The sequence below is a fragment of the Gobio gobio genome (assembly GCF_949357685.1).
Source record: "Gobio gobio genome assembly, chromosome: 25".
Classification (NCBI taxonomy): Eukaryota; Metazoa; Chordata; class Actinopteri; order Cypriniformes; family Gobionidae; genus Gobio; species Gobio gobio.
This window is the reverse complement of record NC_137121.1, coordinates 29,166,049-29,182,955: the sequence shown is the minus strand read 5'-3', so window position 1 is coordinate 29,182,955 and position 16,907 is coordinate 29,166,049. Positions and strand designations below refer to the sequence as shown.

Here is a 16,907-nt window from a genome sequence, read left to right as displayed (position 1 = left end):
TTATGTAGTTGTTTTAGTAATTCAAATGTTTTACTGCTGTAACATGTCAGACTAATGTTTTGGGGTGATATTAATACATTTCGCCCATGTATTGTAAAGTCATACGAAACCCTAAAGGGATAGTTCACCCAAAAATGATGTGTGTATGATTATGTAAGCATCACCTGTATGATTTTCTTTTTTACTGTTGAACACAAAAGATGATATTTTGAAGAATGTTTGTAATTAAACAGTTGCTGGTTCCCATTGACTTCCACAGTAGGAAACAAAATACTATGGGGACCATCAACTGTTTGGTTACAAACATTCTTCAAAATATCATATTATTTCAATATATTATCATATTTCAGTTTTGGGTGAACTAATCCTTCAAGGCTTATGTAGTCTCATATGCTCATACATGTTGTAATAGCTTTCTATCATGTCTGTCTTTTATAGAAGCGGTATAGCTTAAAAACTGGTCCACCCAAGAAAGATGACAAAGTCAAAGGAGTTAATTCGGCTGCGGTGCAAGCCTTCTTGAAAAAACAGGCTGTGGAGCAAAGGAAAAAAGGTACCTTTTTCTGTCTAATCCTTGTTTATCTATATATATATAACATTTCTCCTTAAATCCATAGCCAGCCAAGTCATTGTTTACTTGCCCTCATGTCATGAACTGTGGACCACAAAAGACTGCTCTCTTACATGTAATTAAAATGAATGGGGATGGATGGATGCTGTCAAGATAGTAAAAACACCTTAAATCACCATAAAAGTATTTATATTATTTAGATAAAATGGCAAGGTTGATCTCGACAATGTAAATGTCACAGATTTCGTTGTAAAACAACCAACTTCTTGTACACAATTGTAAACCAGAAAGTCATTTTTAAATAAGTAATGTTAATAAAGGCAATTCAAACCTCCAGTCTGTCTTTTGTGTAAGGAGATTTATTATAATACATAAACAGTTGCTATATATATATAATAAAAAAATTATATTATCAAGATAAATATTTTAGTCAAAATCATTCAGCTGCTTTCTCTGTTGCCCTCTGTCTGGTGGACGCACTCTTATGACATTTTCAGATAAAATGTAAACGCAAAACAGTGTCCTAGTTAGACGTTACACATTCAATGGCACACGCATGACACACAGGTAGCCTACATGAAACTAAATGGTTATAAGCTTCTTTGAAGGGATTATTATAAAGTCCTCACATGCGCTGGGCTATTTAGGTCATGCAATTAGTTCATAATTTTTCAAATACATTTTTCTTCATAGAAATGCATCTTTTACTACTATAAAGTGATGTCTCACAGGCTCAACTAATCAATTAAGGTGCTCCGATCAGGATTCTTGGGGCCGATTATGATCACTGGAAGCAGTATTGGCCAATATTGATTACTAAAATAAATAATAGGCCAACTATTTTAAGTAAAATATAAGTCATATATATTTTTATAAAACAAAATAGAAAAGTATCATAAATTCAAAACAGATTTTTTATTACATGTGCAACATATTCCATTCCCTCTCTTAAAGGTGATTAGGAACAGCTTAAAGTCTCCATGGAATTGGACCGTATTTACTTTGTTTTAGCGCACATTACAAGTCTTGTGGTGAGTAATTAATCCATTAAAGAGGTCATGAACTCTTTAAAAAAAATTTTACTGTCGTCTGAGGTCAACTTATGACGTTTGCATGGTTTTTACGTTCAAAAACATCATAATGAATAAATAATAGGTTATTTTCTACCCTGGTTTTGAGCCTCTCTCATGGAACGCTCGTGTTTTATGGGTGTGCTACACTGAAGACTTGGAAGTAAACATCCACTGCTATGTTTGGATAACAGTTTTGCATATTATAATGATCTTCGACTCCCTTACACGTGAGGAATTGTTTTGAAAGCGTGTGGAGAAATGGCAACCGGAATAATTCACTCGCAGGGCGAAATGTCTTTATCAAACAAACACATTTTGATTTATTGATTGGAATATTATTTTTTATTACTTGGCCGGCCCGATCAGTGGATATAACCGTGAACCGCATCACTAACACACACACACACAAGCATCTGCAAAACTTCACTGCAGACAAATCAGGATGTTCAAAACTTACATGTTTGTATTTTTCCTTCAAATTACCAGTCAAGAGAGTGAACAACTCACATCAAGAAAGAAATGTTATTTCACTATTTAAGAGTGCGAGCCTTGGCCCGTACATGTCCAAGTTGGATCCTGAATCGCAGGAGAATGAAACAACAACACCTTAATTACAAAGGATATTCCAGCCTGTGACGGTGTGGAAGTTATGTTTAGTTAGACACGTACACATAATCTGTATCAAACGATCTATCACGTATTAAAAAAAAATGTTTTTACTCGCATAAGTGTGTTGCATCATTCCTGTCAAATCCAGAAAGCACAACATTGTTTTTTAATATCATCCTGTCTGCAAATCCAGTCTCTTGTTTACAAATGAATCCGCGGTGAAATGAAGCGAACAAATGCAATTTAATGTCCTTTTGAAACACCTGGTAGAACTGCCAGACCGGTAAATGTAGTGAAGCAATTTTAGATGTGCATAAAAGAGTTTTCCTCTATGGAGATGATCAATCAAACAAATAACCCCAATTAAACTGTATAAAGCTATTATTGGCCGATCGGAGCACTCGTATTTTCAATCAGGGCTGTGCGATTAATCGAAATCATGATAAAATGGCGATGTGGCATGCGCTATTTCTAAACTGCAGAAAGCACGATTTTTCCTTACCCTACGACATGGAAGAAAGCAGAGAAACGGGGAAGGTGAATTCAGGGCAAGATAAGGACCAATAAAAGGAGGGATGATTTATCAGATCCAGGTAATTTGCGAGACCTGTCAAACTTTCACTGCGGCAAAACAGAGTATTTAGAGCCATTCACTCAGAACGCATTTTTGCGGTTAAAAACACTAGTCACTGGTCTAGAGATGCATTTTTTTAAAAAGTTTAACTTCTTTTACTATGAGCATCACGTAAAAACGTTGTGAAATGTTGCAAAAGACGCGAAAAAGATTCTTCCAAACCATGTATACAAAATAAAACAGGCATTTGCGAACTGCACAACATACGAAAAGAGTTCAAAAAGGCATAAAGAAATAACGAACTTCATATCATTTATGCAAAGATATTGTGCCCGCAAATATTGGCAATCAAGCCAGCTTCCACAAAAATGTATGTGTAAGGAAATTTCAAAATCGCAATATTGATAAAAAAAAAAATCACGATAGATTTTTTTTTGTTCATATCACATAATCAATAACAAACAAAATCAACCAATTTTGTTACTAATAAGTTGTATGGACCACTTTTTATTAATTTTATTTTGTTTAAATGTAAAATATTGACGGCATCCATCCACATTTGTTTTAATTATAGAAGTTTACCTTCTGTTTTTCACAGAAGAAAAAATTCTTAGGGCATGGGTGTCCAATCCTGCTAATGTTCTGCAGAGTGTTGCTTCAAGATGCTCCTACACACTTCCCAGGAAGTTTCTAGTATTCCTGAAGACCTCGGTTTGGCGGTTCAGGCATATCTAATTATGATTGGAAGTTGACAGGATAGTTGCCTTCCAGGAGCAGGATAGGACAGCCCTGACATAGGGATTTGGAGAGAAAATGGCACTTATATGATGCATATTTTGATATCACTTTGCTTCTCCTTTTTAGATCTACAGAATAAGAAAGCAAAAGAAGAGCTGTTAGCCAAAAGAGTGGAGCTGAAATCAGACAGGAAGGCACGAGCAATGGCTTCACGAACCAAGGACAATTTCAAAGGTTACAACGGCGTCCCTGTCATAGACCAGCCCAAAAGGAGGAATTCAAAGGGGGACCGATCAGAAGATCAGGAGATGTCAAATGCATATGATGATGATGATGAGATTAATTATGACTATGAGGGTACAGATTCTGAATCTGATGAACCTAGCAGGCCTGTCCAGCCACAGTCCCAGTCCCAGTCTCATTCTCAGTCTCAGTCTTATTCTCAGTCTCATTATCAGCCTCAGTCTCGGTCTCATTCTCATTCTCATTCTCGGACTGAGTTCTCCAACAAAGCTGACATTAAACCAAAAAAAGCCAGTGCTCCAGCTAGGCCCGGCCCGCCATCAATGAACTTTGCGGACCTCTTGAAACTTGCGCAAAAGAAGCAGTACGAACCTGTTGAACTAAAAGTAGTGAAGAAGACTGAAGAGAGGCTAAGAACAGCCGAGGAGATTCGAGAACTGGAAATGGAGCGCAGGGTTAAGACACAGAATAAAGGGAAGGACGTAAAACCAGACAAGAATTCTGGACAGAAAGACAGCAGATCTCATTCCAGCTCAAATTCTCAGAAGAAGAATGTAGATCGAGACGGCAAAAATGGGAAATTGCCCAAGCCACCAGTAGAAAGACACCAGTCAAGCAGTACCAGCAAAAAGCCAAAGCTCCAAGCATCCAGTGAACGAACTCCAGGTTCTGCCAAACTACACGGAGACAGAAACAACTCGGGCTCCTCAGGTGCCTTAAATGGTAAAGCTGCCATGAAGTACGGTGCTCAGTTTAACGCCAAACAAGCACCACCTAGACCCTCACAAGGGCAAAGGCCCACAACCTCAAGTGACCTTACCCCAAGGAAGGGGAATACCTCAATATCTCAAGGGAAATCAAGTATTTCGGGAAGTCGCACTGTAGCTGCTCCTGGTCCAGCTAGATCAGGTCAAGGACCACTCAAAAACTCTCTGCAGGGTAGACCTAGTAACTCTGATAGAGGTGGGCCACCTCAGAAACCAGCAAAACCAGGACATTTATCACGGCCTGGGAGTGTTCCTCCATCTCGACCTGGGAGTGTTCCTCCACCCCGACCTGGGAGTGTTCCTCCATCTCGACCTGGGAGTGTTCCTCCACCTCGGCCTGGTAGTGTTGCTCCACCTCGGCCTGGTAGCAACGGACATGTACGACCCTCTTCTTCTGGTGACCCCTCAAAGCAACCAAGACCAGGTGGTAGTTTGCAAAGTCAGCAAGTTCCTGGAAGCTCCAGGGCCTCTATAAATGGACCAAGTAGGATGGGAGGTGGTGTTCCTGGGAGACCGATAAATGGCTTGAGCTCTGGCCCTGGAAGAGCTCAGTGTACTGTTTTTTCAGAGACTATTTCATCAAAGAACTTTGCATCGAGACCTGGGATGCCTCCGGGGCCACAAGCCCCCAGGACAGTGATTGGCCCCACAGGCCACAGAATCTTCGTTAAACCTCCTGGTAAGAGATAAGCGTTTCATTAATACTAATTGTTAATATTGTGAAGAGAACTACCGTTTCTACAGATCGCAATCCCAAGATACCCCAAAATTATTACTATTTGTCCCTTGAAAGAAACTTAAAATCCATTGATATAATGAACTTTCAACAGAAGTAGGCATTACAGGATTAACGCATGTTAAGGGCTGACATGAGACGCAGTGTGTTAAAGTCACTCACTGACCTTGTCTGTGTAAAGTTTTTATTGATTTCCTGTCACGTATAATTCTAGAAGTTACCATCTTTACAGACAAGGATACCAGAAAGAGATGTGACGCAAACATTTACGTCACCTCAAAATCAACAAGTCTTATTTTTTTGTGGAATATTTCAGTGTTTATTATGAATTATTTATTTGTTTTATATCCTTTTTTTCACTCAGGAAGCCAAAAAGACGATTGTAATTGTTTCTTGCTGACGTTCATGTACGTTTTGTTTGTTTTTACAAACTGAGGGGACAGGTCAAAATTATTTTGGGTTGCAATTGAGCTCATCAAGCATTATTAATCCCTATCCCTGTGTCGTATCCTATATCCCTCAGATTCCAAAGAGATTCCATTGGGATTTTATTACAACTGTAATCTGTCCGATTATAAATTAAGATGAATTTGCTTTACTGTGCATTTAGTATTACTAAACGAAAATGTTATAATCTTTAGTACTTTTATTGTTCTGAAGTATGATGGCAAGTACAGGAGTCACAAAGTCTCAAGCCATTTAGATTTTTTTTTTAAACTATTTTTTTCCCTTTAAGCCCAGACCCCAGCAGCCTAGAAGGGTTAATTCTATAACTACGGTCATTACTTGAAAATACAAAATAAAATAAACAATTGAATTATTAATACCAATAATGTATTTTTTGTAAATAATATTTTATAGTTTTTTTTGTCTTTAGCAGTAGAAGCTGCTGAACGTATTCAGCCAATACAGACTCGTTTTTGTGCTCTGAGCTATTTTGTCATAGGCTTGTCAGATGTTTTGTCCAGTCCGTTGCAATGGTTATCACTGTGGACAATTTCAGGAGGGACTCTCGGAAGAATTTTGCAGATTCACTCCAATAATTAAATGTGTCTGTCAGTAGCTGGTCGTCTGCATGACAAACAAAACAATTATGAATGGATTATATATAGGAAGCGAGAAAAGCCTGAGCTCACGCAAAACTTTAACCCCTAAATTGTCACCCCCTTTTTTGTGACTAGACGTGAAAATGCACCATCCAAACTTAAATGGCTGTAATTCAAGAGTGCTTTATTGACCCAAGTTTGGTCTCGTTTGAAAGACACTCGGCTGAAGTTAAAGCAATTCAAATGAAAGTATGAAAAGGTTATGGAAGTTTAAATATACTGTAAATTAAAAATATTGTACTATAAAATATTTTACCCCAAATTTTGTTTAGGTGCTATATCGCCAGGTGTCATCCACATTCCGGGTGTCATTACATTTTCTTGTAACAAATACAACATTAGCTTTCGAATTATACCTAATTTATGATGATTACTAAAATACATGATACAAAAAAAACCCGCTTAGCGTCCCTTCAGCTGGGCGGTGACCGGTAACACAATGATGAGCGGATTTGTGTGTAGGTCTCACCAAGTTAACTTGCGTTAAACAAACACTCTTGTTCTTGAAGGATATTGAGCGGGAGGGGGTGCATGTGCATCAACTAACCTTACACACGAGTACAAGCGGCAGTGTTTTACACGCATGGAAAACTGTATCACACACATGCTACTGCAGCAAATTTATTTTCGCAGCATGTGCATGTATGTCGCACTGTACAGACATGTAAATGTATGATTAGTCGACTAATGGCTTAAATGAACAAGATTTTTCTAGTCGACTAGTAGTTTAGTTCGGGCAGCCCTACCAGATATTATACAATACAAGAATATTCCTTTAATTGTTTTTAATAAATAAAACAATAAAAGCTTCTGCTTTTAGTGAATCATCTGCAAAATTAGGAGTACTGTTTTTCGTTTGTTACATACTTGGTTATTTATGAAAGAATAATTCTTGCGTTAATTGTGTCTCTGAATTGTTGCATTGAATTTGCATGGATTTATGAGTTATTTACACACGCATTCATTCTTGTTTCATAAATGAGGGCATGTCTTAAACTTGTAGTCAGTAGCAACATCAATTCCTTGTCTGTTCTTGCATGTTTTTAAAGTTGTATCCCCTGTTATTTTTGAAGGACCATCGTTGCCCCCCATAACATCCACTTATAAACGGAAGTATGAAGATGAGGAAGAGTATGACTCGGAGATGGATGACTTCATCGACGATGAAGGAGAAGACCAAGATGAAGTTTCAAAACATATCAGGGAAATCTTTGGCTATGACCGGTCCAAGTGAGTTCTCGCCCATTTTTTATGGTTACATAAAATATAATTTGACTAAAAACAAGTATTTTGATCTTGTTAGTTAAAGCGGTCATGAACTGACTTTTTATTTTTTTTATACTGTTGTCTGAGGTCAACTTATGACGTTTGCGTGGTTTTTACTAGGGCTGGGTATTGACACAAATTTCACAATTCGATTCGATTTTGATTCACAAGCTTTCAATTCAATATCGATTATTTTAGATATACATCAGGTGCAATACATGGCCAATTTTCTCAAGGAAAACAAATCTCTGAACTATTGTTGTAAACTATGGGAGTCAGTTGGTACTACATTAGCCTACTAATATTGAAGGTAAAAATTAACTGATTTGTATACAAACACTTAAATTACAGTAAATGATTTTTGTTTTTATAATAAGTTATAATATTAACTTTACAATTACATAATCATATTTCTACTCCAATTAGTTTTTTTTTAAATATAAACATTTGGCTGTCATAACTTGCCAGATTTATTCATAGGCTACATGCATACATTAAATATTGACGAACATTAAAAATGACAATCAATAGCCTATGTAATGTGGTGCATATAATTAGCAAAATGCTCCTCTCTAGAGTTAATTTTTCTAGCTGATTAACGAGTTTATGGACACTGGATATGGTTTTTCTGAGGTAAATGTGACGTTACATGACATTGTATACAAGCCATTTTACTTGTGTCTTTCTGCGGTTAAAACACTTGAGTTATTCTATATGACATGATACGGATTTCAGTAAGTTGTCATGTATCTTTTAACACACTTTCAGATGCTTATTCATGTTTATTTCCCGCTGTAACTGGTATTAAGGCGGAAGAGAAGATCCGTTCATGTGCGCTCCGTGCTGCCGGTTCTCTTGAGCTGAGCTGCGGCAGAGCGATCTCGTGCCAAAGCGGTATTTATGCATTTGAAATTCGTAAAAAATAGACGTAATCTGAGACTTTTTCATATCAATAGTAATAAAGCACAAAGATTATTGCGATGTATTGGATGGGAGGTGCGCTACAATGTTTATTTCATTCATTAACTGAAAACAGGATGACTAATCGATTCTGGGGATTTAAGAATCTATATTGTTTTGTAAAAGTGAGAATCGATTAAAATCGAGAAATCAATATTTTTTTTTTTTACCCAGTTTTTTTTACCTAGTTTTTACATTAAAAAACATCATAATAGGTTATTTTCTACCCTGGTTTTGAGCCTCTCTCATGGAACACTCTGTTTTTATGGGCGTGCCACACTGAAGACTTGGAAGTAAAAGCCCACGGCTATGACTGGATAAGCTTTGCATATTATAAAGAGCTTCTGCTCCCCCGTGAGTACAAGTGAGGAATTGTTTTGAAAGCGTGTGGGAAAACGGCAACCAGAATGAATCACCCCCACAGGGCTCGCAAAATGTCTTAATCAAACAAACATAATGATTTATCTCTCACCCACCCGCGTTTAATTGGAATGTTATTTTTTATTACTTGGCCCGCCCGGTCGGTGGATATATCCGCGAACTGTGCATCACTAACACACACGCACAAGCCTCACTGCAGAGTCAGACAAATCAGCATGATCAAAACTTCCGTGATTGTATGAGTCAAGCAGAGGTGGACAAAGTACACAACTCTATTACTTGAGTAAAAGTACTACTGGTCAAATATTACTCCGTTACAAGTGAAAGTACTAAAAACAGATTTTTACTTAAGTAAAACTACAGAAGTATTTGTTTTTAAAAGTACTTAAGTATCAAAAGTACATTTCCTTTTGTATGTAAATGCAAATGTATTTAATGTATTTTATTACTGTTGCATTGTTGTATAAATGCACGCTATGTCATCATGGTGGTTTAAGGCAGTTAGTGATGCTCCATCCGACATGCTAGCATACGACCACCTTAAACTAATTTCAATACTTGTATAAAAGTTACAACACTCTTTACAAAGCTGCTGTCACTTTAAGGCTGAATGCATGGACCCTATACTCTGATACTGCATCCGAAATTCTCCCAACTGTTTACTCTTCTCTTTCTCCCAGACATTTACATTTTTTTACATTTTATGAGACATGCGTCAAGTGTATGCCAACTAAACTAATCTTTAATCTTTTGAGAAAACTAAAACACACTTTTAGTATGGCCAGGGTGCGCACACTGTGCCAAGGAACCGTCTTTTTCCATTTTGCTATAAACTGATCAGTGTTCTAAAAATTGTTAGGAAACTTCACAAGACCCTATAAATAAAAACCTTTTTAAAGAAGAAAAAATAATCTACTTACTTTCAAAGCTGCTACAGAAACAACTTTCGACTTCGAGGACTTTGATAGAAATGTAGTGGAGTAAAAAGTATGATATTTGTCTTTCAAATGTAGTGAAGTTAACGTAAAAGTATCCCTAAAAAATAATACTCCAGTAAAGTACAGATACTCAAAAAGTGTACTTAAGTACAGTACTCAAGTAAATGTACTTAGTCCACCTCTGGAGTCAAGAGAGTGAACAACGCACATCAAGGAATGTTATTTCACTATTTAAGATAGTCCGTCGGTGATACATTTTGGTAGCCCGTCTGGAAAGCACAGCCCCGGGACGTTGGGCTTTGCGAGCCCCGGCGCATACATGTCCAGCCCATACATGTCACGAATCGCAGCACATTGAACCAACAACTCAAATAAAGGATTCTCCAGCCTGTGACAGCGTGCTATGTTATGTTCAGTTAGACACGTACACCTAATCAATAGATATCAAACGATCTGTAACAATGCAATACTGTCACGCATAACACAAATTTGTTTTACTCACATTTAGTGTGTTGCTTCATTCATTCATATCTCATCCTGTCTGCAAAGCCAGTCTCTTGTTTACAAACGAATCCGTGGTGAAATGAAGGAACAAACGCGCAATGTCTTCCCCACATGAGCTGGATATTCATTCAAAATAAAGTTCATCCATGCATTCATAATATTGGAATCCGAATTAAGCTTATTGCATGGAAGTTCGATCCGGTTTAGCTCCACGTAGGCCTATGTTATTTATCTATAACAGGTAGGGATGCTCATTTCGGTTAATTTTCCCAACCAACAACCGCTGCTCATTATCCGATTTTTAACAGTTAACTGATAAGATTATACTATTGAATTGGCATTAAATAAAAATACGATTGACTAAAAAGACTGGTTTATTTTTTTTCCACTGGTTTATTTTACCGTGCAAACAGCAGCAAACAGATCAGATAAAATGAATAGGCCTACACTAAATATTTTCTCTTAAATAATTACCGAATTAAGATGACAAATCGAAAATACACTGAATCCGTTTGAAGCTTTGAAGAACCGGAATAGTTTTTTGTCAAATAAAAATAGCAGGCCTACCTCAATCCACACCGTGAATGTTTTTTTTTTATAATTTTTTTTATAAAGTAACATGTCTAAGTGATGTGGGTTAGTCTGGAGCGCAGCCTGTTGACAGTTAAAACCGCAGCAGGAAAAAACCTCCCAAGCCTTGTTTATACTTTCGTCTGGCTCTGCAGCGCGAGCCTCTGTTGACTGCGCGCGCGCCTTCTGCGCACGCCGTTGTGTTGTTCTTTGAAATGACAGAGGGCGACTTTAATTGTTCGGTAATTGTTCTATAAACCATCAGGAAACAGCGGCGAGAAGAACATGCGTGACAATGTTAACTTTAGTAAACTTGACCATAACCACACTACGAAAAGCCTTAAACAAGGCTTCAGATGGCACTAGTTCCCCGGGAATACAGAGATAACGCCTCGCTAGAGGGGCCAGCCTCGGGAAACGCCTTTCATTTGCTTTCCACCAGTCAGGAGCTTGTACTACTGCTGTATTTTAATACGGCGTAGCATATTTTGCAAGTAACTTCGTTGCCCTTTCTGTCGAAATGGTCCCACACGGTAGGCTTCTTCTTTCCCATTGCTTCATTTTGCGAAATATGTCTGGTTAGACGTAGTTGCACGTGTGGACGCACTCCGTAAGTGAACAAATACAGCATATTTTTGTTTAACCCTGCAGCAAATAAACAAAACAAAGCGTAAAAAAAACATTTAAACCGCTTCACTGATAGTATTAATCGGTCAGAGTTCTTACTTTCGGGTAACAGTTAAATGGTCAATATGAGCATCCCTACTAACATGCCATGCACAAATCGGTGGGCGTGGCTACAGAATCAGGTGTTTGTCGTCTTCGGTTAAGGCAGTGTTTCAGCACACTCCGACGTCACAAGGAGGCACATTCCCAGATCAAGCGCTTGCTGAGCCGGCTGTCAATATAAGCTTTTCTTTGACTAACAAGGACGTTTTCAGCTCTGAAACTTACAGGATATTCTTATATTACCATGACCTTTTCAAAAGCTCAAGGGAAAGTTGATTTCTCAATTCATGACCCCTTTAAAATGACTGCCTTAAAATACACGTTTTTTTGCATGCATTGTGGTAACGTGTCCTTCGTTTCAATAGATATAAAGATGAAAGTGACTATGCACTGAAGTTTATGGAGAGCAGCTGGAAAGATCAGCAGAAAGAGGAAGCAAGGAGGTAAACCAACAAATTAATCTGCAATAATACTATGAGTGGAAACTGTGGTTCATCCTCATTTTCACCAAATCACCACACTATTGCTTCTTTTCTGTGTGTTTCTTGTGTTTTGCCTTGCCCCGATTGTCTGATTAGCCTGCGAATGGCGGTGTTCGAGGACCAGGAGGAGGAACGACGAGAACTTGAGGAGATGAAGCTGAAGAATGCCAAGAAGAGAAAATGATTGTGTTCCCGATAGACCGAAATAAAAATGCTTCCTTCCCTTTAAGCAGAAGACCGGCGAAAGTTACTTCCATAATGACATCTGTTTTTTTCTGCTTCAGTTTACGCCTGGGTATCAAGGAGGATGAAGAAGAATTGCGACTGGAGGAGGAGGAGATGAAACGAAAACTAGCAATGAAAGCAAAGCGGAAAAAGATTTAGTTTACTTTACTTGACATTGATCTAGTCTTATGTGGTTGGACCCGGGGCAGAATGGAAATGCCTTCCTTGTGCCGCTGACATTGTTACACTATTTATTTGAAAGCCCAGGCCACGGGAGCAGGTTTGCACTATCATGAGCCCATCAGCTGAGCTTCGGAGAAAATTATATATGAAATTAATATCTGAGAATGGCAATTTTTGTATCTGTAGAAATAATGTAAGTATATTGATGTGGATGCCTTACATTTCAAGCACCAACTTCTTCAAAATTGGTCCTGATTTCGGGAGAGTTATTTTATTACTTGTACTATTTAATTGGTGAGAAAAGACAGAAGACTGCCAGTTTTCCAATGTATTTTTTTGTTAAAGTGATTTGACAGATACTGTTGTCCTGTCATTTGTTAATTCTGTTGTTGCTTTAATGGCGGATCTGGTTACAGCAATCTGGAAGTAAAAGGGTGGTATGAAACTCAAATATTAACTTTGTTCTGTGGGCATTCAAATGTCAACATTTCTTGGTTTGTCTAGACCACTAGTCCACAAACTAATTTGTCACTTAGTTGCAATGCAATGCATTCTGTGAAGAACCTTTGCGCCATTTGACACAATGGGTTACAAGTGCAAATTATTACCACCACAGTACTTTTAAGGGTTATTGATCCAGACAACCCTATGCTCAAAGGGGCAAAGCGGTTTTGACCAACAGAGGGTTCTACTCGCTAGGCGTGCAAACATTTGCCTACCTTTGCTCGCTCCAATTGTCACTGACCAGACTAGAGTAAACGCCCGTAAGCATCACCTTCATGGCTACATTATCGGCTTTAAAATAAGGCACTTAAAAGACATCATACTTAGTTTGCTTGTAGGCAAATTACAGTGATTTTACACTTTCGTAGCATCCATCCTGGAGAGCAGAGAAATCAAGTCCTTTATATGTGCATAATTAAGCCATGTAGACATTGTGCGTGTGGTAAATTTTCCAGAATAAAGATCAGATAGATGGATGAATGAATATTCCTTAATATAAATGAGCATTTATGAACTTAGTAGTTTAATTACTAATAGACAGAGACATTGAAAGACTGTTTGATGGTTAATAGTTGTGTGTTCCACGTGATGTTGCCATCGGTTTGCCCAAGAACTCCAAAATATTTTTAGGGTTTGAGTTTTTCCAGGATTAGGGGGGCTCATTCCTGGGATTTGGTGCTTTTCTTGTCCCCAGTAAAGATCATTATCTGCCTTAAAATATTGAACGATATATATTTTAAACCTGTCTTAGTTGTGTGTTCAATAATTTGAAAAATAACACCATTGGAACTTATTGAAGTTAATTAAAAAAAAAATTACAGCATTTTGATACATACATCACTATTTTTCCTATATCCCCAGCCCATTTTCTTATTCCTATCCATTTTTCCATTTCTTTCTACATTGTTGGGTATATGTAATGATTCTCTCTAATGTATATATATTTCAAATATTAAATTTATTTTAGCAATTATAATTGAGATTTTTAGCTTGTCCCTCAATTTATTTTCCACTCTTTAAATGGAAGTTGGAAAAATTAAATATCACATAAAGCAGTCACTTCTTTGGAAGGAATACAACTTGGGCAAGTGAGTGAGATCCCTCCTTATCTATTTTTACCATTTTTATCTTTCAAATTTGATGTGCTCAACCTTAGTACGTCCACCCTGTTAAGGTAAATATGAAAAAAAGTTAGTAGAACATTTTTCAAAAATGTTTTTTTTTTTTTTAATTGAAGCAATTCTGTTTGAACGGTTAGCTTGTTTCCATTCGCAGTGCATTGGCTGATTTTAGGTCAGAATGTCGACCCTGTTATATCAGAAGAGCTAACAGAGTGGACACAGAGAGTGTATATAGTTATTGTGAAGGTAATTTATGATTCAAGTTGAAGAAGTTCATTGGCAATGTTTTACATATTGTTTCCCATCTAAATCCAGTTCAAAATAAAGTAAAATTGTATCTGGTTGTACATGAGTGATAGGAAATCATCCATCCATTCTTTACAACTCTTGTCCACCCTGTTTAGCAGTGTTTGTTATTTTATTTTTTTTAAAGTAATTTAATAAAATATTAGAATGCTAATAATTCATTGACAATGAAAATGAATGAAAAGGTATCAATAATGTAGTACTTTAAAAAGTAAAAAAAAATCTGTCCCTAACAGGGTGGACATTTTTGACCTTTTTCCAAATGTTTTAAATCACCCTATCATGACTACACAAAAGATTATTTTAAAAACTGAGTTTGATTTTCTACATTTTATAATGGCCAAACGGCACCGAATACCAGGAATGATTCTGGGGGTAAGTCAGGACCTCATAGTGTCTGACGCCCACTCACCAGTCTCACAAAATTGGGAAACAGTGATATTCCTATTTTAATGTTCACATAACAATTGTAACTCAAATTATTAAACCAAAATTCAAGAGATCGTCAAAATGCAAAAATCCCATATGTTTTCATTGTTAATAATTTAAAATTGTCTCCCAATCTTCAACAAGATTTCATTGAACAGAAAAAAGTGAATATAACCTCAACATTATTAAAAAATATTCCATCAGAAAAGACAATAGTAAATGCTCAGTGGCGTTGTCAATTTTCTCCCAATATATTTTGATTTTGATTTAAGCAAGCATGCATTTGGTCTGCAGAAATGATCTTGTCAGAATGAGAAATGAGGCAGATCAGTTGTGTTCTGCTGCATACGGATGCCCCCATCCGATTGGGACAAGGCCATATATTAAAGCGTTGAAATGTTATAAAGTATTAAGTAGAAATCCAATGATTGTCATAAACAAAATTCTCTCTAACTAGATTTTAAAAAAAGAATCTTTAATCACAAACAACTGTGATTGGTCCATAATTCAGTGCTGTGAAAAGTAACACATAAAAGTTACTAGTTCAGCACCTGGATAATAATGTACACCTAAATAAATGATGCTGAGGAACTTTAATAGATTTTGAGAGAATTAATAAAGTTGGCATGAAACAGAAGTTGGCTTTTCTTCCCTATGGACCCTTTTCAAATTTCCGGGTTTCTCAGAAGCGGTTAAGTTGTCATATGGGTAAATTTCTATACACTCTAAAAAAAAAGGCTCGTAATCATAGGGGAACCTTTTTTAGTGCTATATAGCACCAATTTTGGTGCTTCAGCGGTTCTTCAGTGGTTCTTCAGAGGTGCTATATAGCACCTTAGTCAAAGAACCGCTGAAGAACCTCTGAAGAACCGCTGAAGAACCACTGAAGCACCAAAATTGGTGCTATATAGCACTAAAAAAGGTTCCCCTATGATTACGAGCCAAGGACCATTTTTGGTGCAATATAGAACCTTTTTTTTTTAGAGTGTAGCGGTGGACGGGACAGCAAATATTTTTTTTCCCCATTTGCTCCAGAGGCAAAATAAAAAATCACAACAGCGTTTCTAAGTATTTTTACAAAAATATTTAAAATTTAGAGAGATTGATTAGATCAGAAGATCTGTATTAGAAACTTTAATTTATTATTATTTATTTTTTTTGTAATTTACTGCAGAAGTAATAATACAAAGTATAGTGTTATAAATGTCTAATATGAAAAACTCGACTAGATTTGTGAGCGAGACGGATTCTCTAATGAGAAAAAAAATAGGGCTGGACTTGATTTTGTCCATCAGGGATTGATTTGATCGTTGGATGGTTGTGGTTTGCTATTGGTCGATTGTGACAGGCTGTCCCGCCCTCACGCCAGTAAACACGTCATCAGAGAAGAGATGTCTTTGCATGGAGGGGAAGTTATTTTAATTAAAGGATTAGGAGGGAACACAAATGAAATTAATAGCCTAATGATGTGCACAGATCATTCATTTGTAATAAATATTCCATAAAAAAAAAGAATAAGTCCATTTTGATTTCATGGTGACGTGACATCGTACCGAACTACAGACCAAACCCCGCCCACGTTCCTGTCCATCAACATATCTGTCAATATGTGTTTTTTTTTTTCCATAATGGTGAGTCCTGTAAAAGAGAGTTAGATTTACAAATAAAGTTTAAATCGTTTATATTATACACCGATCTGACCGATGAAGTGAATAACACTGATTATCTCTTCATCACGGCACCTGTTAGTGGGTGGGATATATTAGGCAGCAAGTGAACATTTTGTCCTCAAAGTTGATGTGTTAGAAGCAGGAATAGAAAGGTGTCAGAATACACAGTGCATTTGTTGAGTATGGGGCTGCATATCCACAGACCAGTCAGGGTGCCACCGA

General features: G+C 37.1%; 1 protein-coding gene across 2 annotated transcripts in view; it reads left to right on the top strand.

The window, feature by feature from the left end:
* The window catches only part of spty2d1 (SPT2 chromatin protein domain containing 1), a 13,608-nt gene extending 594 nt beyond the window's left edge, over window positions 1–13,014 (top strand). Inside the window, exons 2-6 of one of the 2 annotated variants that reach the window (XM_079809879.1) lie at window positions 439–553; window positions 3,692–5,254; window positions 7,491–7,647; window positions 12,131–12,208; window positions 12,532–13,014. In XM_079809879.1, coding sequence (XP_079666005.1) covers window positions 439–553; window positions 3,692–5,254; window positions 7,491–7,647; window positions 12,131–12,208; window positions 12,532–12,631 — 2,013 coding nt within the window. In that variant the 3' untranslated portion in view covers window positions 12,632–13,014. Of the gene's footprint in view, window positions 1–438; window positions 554–3,691; window positions 5,255–7,490; window positions 7,648–12,130; window positions 12,209–12,343 lie in introns of both variants that reach the window. The other variant, XM_079809880.1, reaches the window with a different exon arrangement.
* The last annotated feature ends 3,893 nt before the right edge of the window (window positions 13,015–16,907 follow it).